The sequence below is a fragment of the Anolis sagrei genome, chromosome 5, assembly GCF_037176765.1.
Source record: "Anolis sagrei isolate rAnoSag1 chromosome 5, rAnoSag1.mat, whole genome shotgun sequence".
Taxonomy (NCBI): domain Eukaryota; kingdom Metazoa; phylum Chordata; class Lepidosauria; order Squamata; family Dactyloidae; genus Anolis; species Anolis sagrei.
Window position 1 is genome coordinate 47,164,157 of NC_090025.1, and position 12,357 is coordinate 47,176,513.

Here is a 12,357-nt window from a genome sequence, read left to right on the forward strand (position 1 = left end):
CTAGGAGGCCTTAGTATGAAAACGCCTCAGTGTTAATTTGTCTCAGTATATGAGGTATGAGAGGCTTCAGTGTGAGGCAGGCCTCACTGTTAGTAGGCCTCAGTTTAAGAAGACCTGTTAGAAGCTTTGGTGAGAGAAGCCCCAGGTTGAAGGCCATTGTGTGTGAAACTCCCATGTGAAGGGTGCTGTGTATATAAAACTACTGTGTGAAGCTCCTGTGTAATTTCGATGTGAGAAGAGGCTCCGTGAGAGCGAAGCTGTTTATCTGCATGAGAAAGAAGCCCAACGTGGAAGCAAAGAAGAAAATGTTAAGAACTTTCTTTGTGTTGTGGAAACCTTGTTCTTGTAAATAGTGCAACCATATTATTTTGCTATAAAGAAAAGCCTCCTATGGAAGACATAACATTGGTCTGTGTATTTTTGTTCTTTTTATCACTTTTGGCTACTGGTGCTGGGTCACACTGCTGCTGATAAGATACTCTGCTGTACATTTATGAGGAGGGGCTTTTGTTAATAAGCCCACTCACCCAACATGGCCTTCTCTTCAGAAAAGTCATAGAAATGTATGCAAGTATCTCTTACCTGTTCAAGAGATGGAGACTGTGAATCTCCCTGACTAGAGAGAGGAGATGCACCTGCATCTTCAACATTTTCCCCATTGATCTGAAATTTAAGATGGTAATCAGAGCTTCTTTAGAGAACTTTCCTTTTAAAGGAAGCGGAAAGACAAAAAATGGTCAGGGACATATCTCAGTTCATAGCATTCATAAATTACCTTTGATATTTTTGATTCAAGCTTCTGCTCTAAGATTTGCCTGGGTTTAGACTCTGCAAGAGCAAAATAAAGCACTATTAATGAAGACTTGAGATTATTATTATTAAGATACCCTTATTTCAAATACTGCTCAGCACCCAAGAGTTTTAAGTGTCACACTCCCAATAGCATTAATATTGCACACCCAAGCTATTAGAAAAAAAAATACTTCCAAGTAAAAATATTGCCCACTTAAAAGCCAGAGAAAACCACTTGTTTTGGTTTCAATACCTTTTTCTTCCTTTGCTTCCATGTATTGTCCCACCTCCTTTTCTTTTTTCAGACTGCTGGTTCTCCGCCCATTAGGAACTTGGGATTTTCTCCATGTAGAGTCTTTAGCAGTCTGAGTAGCTACTTGAGACATGGATGAGTTCTAAAAGAATTGAGGTTTTTGACATCTCTCAGCAAACCAACAATATGCACATATAAAATGAAATAGCAGATCAACTAAGCCTTGCATAAGTAAACAAAAATATTTGAACCTTCTAGAGATCACTTGAGAGTCTTTTCCAAAATCCATTAGGTAATATCAGCTCGCAAAAACTAATCAAGCTCACAAAGAAAGCAAATAATTTTACTCACAGTCTCAAAAAAATAAAATAAAAACAAAGCTGAAGTAAAACAAGTGAATGACTTCCTTCAGTCAAAACTTTCTTTTGACCACCAGAAAATTCCAAGGACCTCACCACAACCTTTGCTTGCATCCTATCAAAGCAATTTGTTTCACTGTAAGGCAGTGGTTCTCAACCTGTGAGTGCCCAGATATTTTGGCCTTCAACTCCCAGTAATCCTAACAGCTGTCAACTGGCTGGGATTTCTGGGAGTTGTAGACCAAAACACTTGGGGACCCACAAGTTGAGAACCACTGCTGTAAGGGAAAACTGAAGAATCCTGCCAGCTATTACACAGTTGCTATGATTGAAAGAACTAGATGAGATGCATCCAGTAGAGCATCTCAATCTCCCTTTCCATACATCAGACACCTAACACTGTATGATAAATTGCAATTGAACATCCTTTCTGATTCCAAGATGACTTTGCAGGGGGAGTGGTGTTTGGGAAACAAGCTTCAAGGCCAGTTAGACTCATGGAATTTGCCAACTCTTTCTCAATAGGGCAGTGGTTCCAAACCTTGTTTTGACCAGGGACCACTTTGATCAGGGACCACTGGAACAGGGACCACTGGAACAGGGACCACTTTGACCAGGGCCCACTTGAACAGGAACCACTTTGACCAGGACTACTCTCCAACATTAGTACCAAAAGGGGTGGGGCTGGTCAGCTCCGCAGAAAGGAGTGGAGATATATTAAATTAAAAGGAAGGAGGTTTGTGGACCAGATTTTCATTCTCACAGCTCACTGATGGGCCGTGGCCCACAGGTTGGAAACCACTGCAATAGGAAGACAAAACCTGTTAAACTAGTCACACAACAAAGAGAAGCCCAGCATTCCAGATTTTCTATTTTTCGAATGATCTGACTGGTTTCTAAATGGCGTAGCCATACAACAAGGGCTGAATTATCAAATGATCATGGGCCCTTAAGGGATAGGAGGCCTCCATGGTGCTGAAGCCTTTTGCATTAACACAGAGGGTTTTTGTTCTTTCATGTGGTTAGAAATACTTTTGGGGAGATGACACCTGTAAGTTTTCTCCAAGTCACTGCCTCTGGCCTCAGAAAAGCTCTTCTCTGTCCAGCAATGCCACCAAGCCCCATCTGGTGCAGACAAAACCCAACTTTCCAACAGTGAAGTCTGCACATAAACCCTGATTTGTGCTCCAGGATATCAACCACCAAAATCCAACCTTGTCTGCAATGCATACTATTCCATGGTTCCCAGTCTCCTTCCACAATCAAATATAAATAGCTACAGACAAAACGAGCTTCAGATGGGATGAGGGGAATTACCACAAGTACTCCTCATCAGCCTTTTTCAAAACATTGGGACTAAAAGCAACATTACAAATTAAAACGAGTATAATGAAATCATTAAAAAATAAAAAGAGAATCAGTATTGAAAGAGAATTAAAACTATTAACAATATTAACAATTTAAAACATACACTTAAAAATTATAAGCAGTTTAAAACAATACAGCGTCTCTTGAAAGCCCTTTCTGTGTATCCTTCAGCTCAATAAAGCATGTTGGAATAAAAAACTCTTGGCCTGCCAACGGAAGGACAGCAAGAAGGGAAACATTCCATACTCCATGGGAAGGGAGTTCCAGAACTTAAGGGCAGCCACTGAGAAGGACCACTCTCATGTCCACACCAAGCATACTTATGAAGCAGAATAAACCAGTCCTCTAGGCTTCTTCCCACTTCAAGCCACTGGTCTCCCAGTCCATAGATCTACTGACTATTACTGAACTTTAATAGTTAGTATTTCAGGCATTTGGACATGAGGGAAAGGTGAGCATCATTTACATGATGGTGCACACCAAGCTCTGGGTCACCATCTTTTTAGAAACTTCATCAATGGTATTAACGCAACTTATTGGAGCTAATGTTTGCCTCAGCATGCCAGATCCTGATACTGAAGCTGACTGCAGAACATCTATTGCTGTGAAAGTAAAGTACTGCATAGCATTGATTCTCTTGCTGAATAATTTGGCACTTTTAAGACAGGATTGTCTAGGTTGGAATTCAACCCCACACTGTCCAAGTCCTCAATGAGGAACAGTTTAGTTGGCTTAGAATAGTCTGAGGTTTTCCCTTTCCCCATGCCTTCTGAATAGCAGTTGGAATGTCTCTCCTCTCTGTTTCTAGTCTCATTCTAACTGGTTGTGCAGAATGGATACTTTTGTACTGCATGCCTTTTAAAATCTGACTTCTTTTTCTTACATCTGAGTATGTGCTTTGAGATCTCTCTCTGCGTGTGTCAGACACATGTAACGCTTGGTGATCTTTTCCCCCTCTTTTTGAAACTTTAGAAGAGATGGGTGTCAGAGTAGCTCAGACCCAGTTATTTACTATGAAGGAATGCAGTTATTATTTTACTATAAATAAACCTTTTGTGACTTTTTAAGATTTGAGTCTGTGTCTTTGCCTGCCTAAGCTCTTAATTCTTACAGTCGCAACCAACGGCAATTCACACAACTTTTACTCAACTTTTGCATTCTGTTCCATTTTTGGATGCTCTGCTGTATATTTTAGAGTAGTTTCCCCTAACAGTCTATACTAGAGTTACAGTTGCATTGTATTTACACAGTAAAAGCTCTCACTACAAGACCCATGAGATGATGGTTTAGCAGGAGGGAAAGAGCAACAGTTAGTTAGCTAGCTATCCATATCATTACTTAAATAGGGAAAGGATGCATTATAAGCCACAGCAGAAGGGGGGGGCATTCTTTTTGTGCATTACAACTCCCAGCCAGAATAACGATGATTCAGACTACTCCCATCTCTAAATGCAGATTGTTTTTGAGCCACATACCAAAAGGGCAGGGAAGGCTTCTTCATCCTGGAACTGAATTTCATAAAGTGAGGACATTTCTTCTGCAGCCTGTTTCTCTTTATGTTCCTCCGGAGAAAGGCCCCAATAGCTACCGTCCCTATTTGTAGAGTCTTCTGTTCTCTCTGAACGTACTCTTTCAGTCTTTCTGGAAAGAGTGGGGAAAAAGGAATAATTAAATAGCTAAAATTGCAATTATAATAGTCTACCCCCTAAAGGAGGTTCCCCTGGTGATGCAGCGGGTTAAACCACTGAGCTGCTAAACTTACTGACCAAAAGGTTGGCAGTTTGAATCCGAGGAGTGGGACGAGCTCCCACTGTTAGGCCCAGCTTCTGCAACCTAGCAGTTTGCAAACATGCATATGTGAGATCAATAGGTACTGCTTCAGCGGGAAGGTAACGGTGCTTAGTCATGCTGGCCACATGACCTTGGAAATCTCTATGGACAACGCCGGCTCTTCAGCTTTGAAATGGAGGTAAGCACCACCACCCCAAGTTGGGCACGACTAGACTTAACGACAGGGGAAACCTTTACCTCTACTTTTTACCCGCTAAAGGATATTCTCATTTAGGCTTGTGTTTTGAAAATACAACTGAGGAACAATTGTACCACAGTATCAAAAAACATTTGTTTTTATTATTTTTTTCTGACAGAATTGCCAATTTATTGGGGCATCACTAATGATACTCTAAAATGGGTATCTTCTTGAAAAAACTCATCCCTCCTTAAAAGTGTGGCAAACCGAAAAGTTATTTCTACAATGTAAACTTTGTAAGCTAAAGACTAAAAATCCAATAAAGAGATTTAATTTTCCCCTATGAGATGTGAATGACAGCTTTCAGGCACCAAAAAAAAATCTTACGTGGCAACCCATAAGTCATGGTGAATCCCACAAACAAACCATTAGGCCCCATAAACAAAGTCATATACATATATTGGATTCACCTTACATACTGGGAGGGATTTCTGTCTGGAGTTTTGCACTCAGGAGAAGACTGCTGGGACTGCATGCTGGGAGGGGACAAGTGATGCTGCCTTGACCCCTGGAGTCGAGGAGGCAGAGCTGATACAGGTTTGATTGGCCTGTTTGGATTCCTTGATCCTTTGTAGTCTGCATCTGGAAGACATATTCATTTTTTAAAGCTGTTTTGTCTTTATTATGGAGCAAGTGTGGGTAGGCAAAACAGAAAAGGTGATGGAATTCATACCCCTGCCTGTGCTAGATACTTTACAAATCCATGCTGGACTTACAGAAACATGGAACTGAAAGAGACCAAAACAGCTTTCCAGTCCAACGCCTTGCCATGCAGGAATACACTATCAAAGCACTCTTGACAGATAGGTATCCAGTTGCTGTTTAAAACCTATCATGATGAACCTATAATGCCGAACAGGTCTTACTGTTAGGAAGTTCTTCCTAATGTTTAGATGAAGCTTTTTTCCTGCAATCTCAATACGTTGCTGCTTCTCCTAGTTTCTAGAGGAGCAGAAAACAAGGTGTTCTTCCTACAAAATGTAACCATCCTTTCAAATATTTAAGCATGGCTATCATGACTTCCCTTAACCTTCTGGATCTTCAAGATAAACATAAGCCGCTCCTCGTTTATTTATTTATTTATTTGCTATATTTCTGTACTGCCTTTCTCATCCCTGGGCAAAAATGGCAAAAATGCAATGCCAGCATACAGTACACAAAGAAATCATAATAACTAATTACTACATATAACTATGAACTTAAAAATAATTAAAACCATTAAACATAAGACATACATAAAATGTAAACATTCAGACAAAGCATAAAATGATCCTAGTATAAACATTAAAATCCACTGATCCTGAAACTTGGGGGTTGGGACCCCTGGAGGGGACGCTAGGGGGTGTCAGAGGGGTCGCCACAGACCATCACAAAACACAGCAATTCCAAATTGTCACTGCACATGTTCCTTACTTATTCTTTGTATTGCATTATCTATTAGCCAAAGGCTTGATCCCACAACCACATCTTTGTTCTCTTTCTAAAGGTCAGGAGGGAGGGCACCAATCTAATCTCACTAGAAAGGGAGTTCCAGAGCCGAGGAGCCACCACTGAGAAGGCCCTGTCTCTCGTCCCCACCAACTGCACTTGCAACGGAGGTGGGATTGAGAGCAGGACTTCCCCAAAAGATCGTAACCTCCTTGATGATTCATAAAGAGAGATACATTCAGACAGGTAAACAGTTTAGGGCAGCGTTTCTCAACTTGGGGGTTGGGACCCCTGGAGGGGACGCTAGGGGGTTTCAGAGGGGTCGCCACAGACCATCACAAAACACAGTATTTTCTATTGGTCATGAGGGTTATGTGTGGGAAGTTTGGCCCAATTCTATCATTGGTGGGGTTCAGAATGCTCTTTGATTGTAGGTGAACTATAAATCCAAGCAACCACAACTCCTAAATGTCAAGGTCTATTTTCCCCAAACTTCACCAGTGTTCATATTTGGGTATATTGAGCATCTGTGCCAAGTTTGGTCCAGATCCATCATTGTTTGTGTCCACAGTGCTCTCTGGATGTAGGTGAACTACAACTCCAAAACTCAAGGTCAATACCCACCAAACCCTTCCAGTATTTTCTGTTGGTCATGGGAGTTCTGTGTGTCAAGTTTAGTTCAATTCCATCATTGGTGGAGTTCAGAATGCTGAGTGTAGATGAACTATAAATCCCAGCAACTACAACTCACAAATGACAAAATCAATCCCCTCAACCACACCAGTATTCAGATTTGGGTGTATTGGGTATTTGTGCCAAATTTGGTCCAGTGAATGAAAATACACCCTGCCGATCAGATATTTACATTACAGTTCATAAGAGTAGCAAAATTATGGTTATGAAGTAGTAACAAAAATAATTTTATAGTTGGGGGTCACCACAACATGAGAAAATGTATTATGGGGTCACGGCACTAGGAAGGTTAAGAAACACTGGTTTAGGGGTTAATAGGCTAAAGCCAGCACTTTGAATTGTGCTCAGTAGCAGACTGGCAGTCAGTGAGGCTGATGTAAGGGGGGAGGGTTGTGTGCTCCTTGTATGCTGCTCCGATGAGCGATCTGGCTGCCGCACGTTGGACTACTTGAAGTTTCCGAACAGTCTTCAAAGGCAACTTCACAGTTGAGCCTGTTGCAGTAATCTATTCTCGATGTAACATGAGCATGAACCACTCATAGGGCTTGGCCTTCAAACCTTTGATCATTTTAGCCCTTCTCTAGACACATTCCAGTTTGCCAATATCCTTTTGGAATGGTGATGCCCTGAACAGGGAATGTTGGGGAAGAACCTCCAAACCCTACCTGGTATGTGCATGGGGGAGCAGAGGAGAAGAGGTCACGGATCTTAGGCCAACTTTCTGGCAACCCAACTGTAGGAAGGCAGCTTACCCATCTGGTTGTTCTGCCCATGCACTGGAGACAGTTTTTTCATCTTCTTCCCTGGCACAACATTCCAGCTTTCGACAGGAGGTGTTTGAGGAAGTGGTTTAAGGTTCTTCAGGGACACGGAGTACCTGCAAAGGAGGAGGAACAAAAATGCCATTAACACCAATAATAGTTCCATAGAGCAACCCACATGTGACTCAAATTTCCAGTCTGGACCCAAGAAATAAATGCACACTCAGCTATTTTATGTTGTTTTTTCAATGGCTTTCATGCAACATCATGATTCTGGCTATTTCCCATTTCTTTTTGGATGTAGAAGACTTTTCTCTAAGAGAAAGCCATGGTGTGACATGACTTAGCAGAATTTCCAGTAAAGGATTACTTGTTCCAAAGATTTATCAGTATGTTATTAGCAATTAATGTTAACAATTCATATTTACAGACAGACTAACACACAACCCCACAGATATGCAACTGACTTACTTCCAAGGGAGTATATAAATACAACTTGAAATAATTTTACAGGATAAATTTAACCCAACCTTTCCCTAATCCAACTACAAGTATTTGTTTTTCTTTTCTTTTTCTTCTTTTTTTAACTATGCTGGTAGACAGTAATGCATGGTAATGTAGAAGGCAGGAGAGAGAAAAAGAAACTGCATTTGAAATGGATAGACTCAATCAAGGAAAGCCTGTCTCTGAGTCTGCAAGAACTGAGCTATTGATGACAGGATGACTTGAAGGTCTCTTGTTCATGGGGTCACCCTAAGTTCAACTCAACCTGACAGCAGTTAACAATAACAAACAATCTCCAACCAGACAGAAAGTAACATTTTTCCAATTCACTGTCCACTGTGTCTAGTAAACTGTGTGCAGTACAACATTCATATGGAGAATTATAGCTAGAAGAGATCTTGGAGGTCACTTAGTCTAAAACTCCGTATATTGCAGGATAAAACTACTTTTTCCCTGACAAAAAGTCATCTAATCTAAAGCTTCTTAAAACTTTTTCCACTCACACCCTCTTTCAGCCACTCCAGATATATAGGCATATAAAATAGGTATATAAATCATACATTCACTGATAATACATCAGTATTTGCAAGTCTTGCTAAACAGGCTGAATTTCCTTTTTGTGGAGTACAGCTGAAGCATTTTCTGCAGAGCCCTGGTACACACTGCACATTGTTGTTAACTGATTGGTATAAATGGGTGGTGTTCAGACACATTTTACTGTTGCTAACTTTTTCATGACCTAAGATCTATTTGGGGTCAGGACCCACAGTTTAAGAAGCAGTAATAAATAATCGTAATGTATTGTTGAAGGCTTTCATGGCCGGAAACACTAGGTTGTGAGGTCTGTTGGAAACTAAGAAAATGGGATTTATATATCTGTGGAATGTCCAGGGTGGGAGAAAGAACTCTTGTCTGTTGGAACTAGGTGTGAATGTTGCAATTGGCCACCTTGATTAGTATTTAATGGCCTAGCAGTTTCAAGATCTGGCTTCTTACTGCCTGGGGGGATCCTTTGTTGGGAGATTAGCTGGCCCTGATTGTTTCTTGTCTGGAATCCCCATTTTGGAGTGTTCATTATTTAGTGTGCTGATTTTAGAGCTTTTAAATACTGGTAGCCAGATTTTGTTCATTTTCAAGGTTTCTTCCTTTCTGTTGAAATTATCCATGTTTGTGGATTTCAATGGCTTCTCTATGTAGTTTGACATGATAGTTGTTAGATGGTTCAGCTTTTTTGTGTTCTCAAATAATATAATGTGTCCAGGTTAGTTCATCAAGTGCTATGCATCAAGTACAGGCGCAATGTCAGGAGAGAATGCTTCTGGAACATGGCCATACAGCCCAATAATAATAATAATAATAATAATAATAATAACAACAACAACAACAGCAACAATAACAACAACTTTATTTATATCCTGCCACCATCTCCCAAAAGGGTCTCGAGCGGCTTACAAAATAGCACAACAAAAGTGCAACACAGAACACATAGAAATACAACAAAATTCAATAAACAAAAATCAATAAAGAGCACAAATTAACATAAAACTCAATTAAAATAAAATAACCAATAAAACATCACAATAGATTACAATTAAAAACGGACAACACAAATCGAATGGCAACCCAGCCATAGAACAGGCTAAAAACAACATTAAAAGCAGGGTAAAAACGTATTGGTCATCCAATTTGCTGATATTGTAGCTATTATCAAAGGCCACTATCAACGAGCCATGTCTTCAGCTCCCTTTGAAATGATGCCTGATTTCCCTGGGGAGGGCATTCCAAAGTCAGGGGGGCCACAACTGAGAAGATCCTCTCCCTTGACCCCACCAACCATGCTCCTGACAGAGGTTGGACTGAAAGGAGAGCCGGCCTGTCTGCCCCCCCCCCCCACAGGTTCAGGGGGGGGAGTGGTCACGAAGATCGTCTGGACCTGAACCATATAGTTAGCAACCTGGCTGCCGATCTTTGCACTAATTGCAATTTCAAAGCCATTTTCAAAGGCAGCCCCACGTAGAGTGCATTGCAGTAATCCATTCTAGACATAACTATGGCATGGTGGTCCCACCATTGTCAAGTCAGACTTTTTAACTGTGCGAAGGCCACCGCCAAAACCTGAACTTCAAGTGTCAGTGCTGAGTCCAGGAGAACCCCCAGATCTAATCCACTACAGCTTGCACCGCTATCCAAATATTTAACTACTGTTTTCCCCAACATTTTACTTACTTAACTCCAAGCTCTTCCACAAAGACAACAACTGGCCCACTTGCTGAGTGGACTTCTTGGATGTGAGCATTATAAAACCTTCCATTCTGCTCTAAACGCACCTAAAATGTAACAAAGAGGAAAGTAAATACAAAAAGAGATGGAACCTCTACTAGCAATACCATCCACGTCAGTGCAAAATGTTCACTTCTTCTCCTGAACCGTTTGCCAGAACAGAGAGGAAAGTTACTGCAGAAAAACTGAGACAAAACAGAAAAGAGGCTGTCGTAGGATATCCTACAATCTTTTAGTGGAAGAAATACAGCTTTCTCCTGCCCTGGGAATCCAGCAGCACCCTGTTGTTGTTTTTTTTCAGCAGCCTATCACCATTTCACATAATTGTCCCAGGCTGTTTTGCCTCTCTTATATCCCATATTTAATTTCATTGACACGTTGAATTAATTCTTATTTTTATGGTCTTTTCCTGGCAATATTAGATCAGCTCCCTCCCTCCTGTCCTTCAGAAGGATGGTGAATACCTGGCTATGGGACCAAGCCTTTGGGGCAGTGCAATGAGGCAAAACCTGAGGTGGTTTTTAAGCAACTTTTAATGTGGATATAAGTGATTTTAAAGTTTGTATATATTTATGGTTTTATGTCACGGCATTGAATGTTTGCCATATATATGTTGTGATCTGCCCTGAGTCCCCTGCGGGGTGAGAAGGGCAGAATATAAATGTTTTAAATAAATAATAAATAAATATGAAGAGAAGGGAAGCAGTTAATTAGCTGTGAAGTAATAAAAATAAGGAAATTTAGTCAAAAGGCAGCTAACATTGTTTTTTTTTTTGAATGTTAGAAAGCTACTTATATACAGTAGAGTCTTGTTTATCCAATCTTTGCTCATCCAATGTTCTGTATTATCTAACACAGTCTGCCTCCTGCCGAATCCATAGCTGTTTTAATACATTGCGATGTTTTGGTGCTAAATTTGTAAATACAGTAATTACTACATAACATTACTGTGTATTGAACTTTTTCTGTCAATTTGTTGTAAAACATGATGTTTTGTTGCTTAATTTGTTAAATCACAACATAATTTGACATTTAATAGGCTTTTCCTTAATCTCTCCTTCTTATCCAACATTTTCACTTATCCAACATTCTGCAGGCCCATCTATGTTGGATAAGTGAGACTCTACTGTACTTAAAAATAGTAGATGGGCACACAAATGGTGTTCTGCCATGATTTTGTTAATTCGGAAGTATCATTATCCCTAATGGTGTTATCTTTTTGGTTTTATATTTGTTTTTCCAGCTATTTTGGAGAGGAGGGAGATGCTGTAATCTGAAATGCGCCTGTTTTAAAATAATTAAATATCTGATTTTGGTACCCTATCCATTCTCTCTTTACTACCTCATATGCTATAGAAATATATAAAGATACTAAAGTAACAGCTCTATGTGAAAAAAGGATAACACTACTTGAGACTGGAGACCAAGAGACAAGAAAGTGGACTTGCCACCTACTTTACATTTATCTCCAACCGAATACTGCATGCCAGCAGCAATGGAAAAGTCTTGTTTTTGTTGATCTGCAAACACAGAAAGAAAACGTTCTGCATTACACCACAAGGCCAGGACAAAAGACCACATGCTTTTTCCTCAGAAACATTGCTGTTTGTTTTTTAAAACATTGAATTGTACCTCGTTTTGACTGCCGCCAGTCATTATATTCGATGTTTTGGTAAATTGATGGGTTGAGTGCCCTAAGAACATTCTTAGGCAAGGCAATGGAGTCAGCTTTCCCATCTTTGTTACCGTGCTGTGTCTAAAAATAAAAAAGGAACAAAGGGATGAACATTGTAAAAGCAGTCTTGGAGTTTATACCAGAATTATTTGCAATATATCAATGTTTACTCTCAAAATTATACAGTACAAAAATAGTCTTTAAAAAATAAATGC

At 40.2% G+C, this 12,357-nt stretch overlaps 1 protein-coding gene across 2 annotated transcripts in view; it reads right to left on the reverse strand.

Moving 5' to 3' along the window:
• OTUD4 (OTU deubiquitinase 4) overlaps positions 1–12,357 on the reverse strand; it is a 42,397-nt gene that overhangs the window by 7,752 nt on the left and 22,288 nt on the right. The window contains exons 9-17 of one of the 2 annotated variants that reach the window (XM_060778885.2): positions 12,100–12,223; positions 11,923–11,987; positions 10,414–10,514; positions 7,675–7,799; positions 5,221–5,383; positions 4,248–4,413; positions 1,046–1,187; positions 776–828; positions 583–663 (exon numbers count right to left, since the gene is read on the reverse strand). In XM_060778885.2, the coding sequence (XP_060634868.2) occupies positions 583–663; positions 776–828; positions 1,046–1,187; positions 4,248–4,413; positions 5,221–5,383; positions 7,675–7,799; positions 10,414–10,514; positions 11,923–11,987; positions 12,100–12,223 (1,020 nt within the window). Of the gene's footprint in view, positions 1–582; positions 664–775; positions 829–1,045; positions 1,188–4,247; positions 4,414–5,211; positions 5,384–7,674; positions 7,800–10,413; positions 10,515–11,922; positions 11,988–12,099; positions 12,224–12,357 lie in introns of both variants that reach the window. The other variant, XM_060778883.2, reaches the window with a different exon arrangement.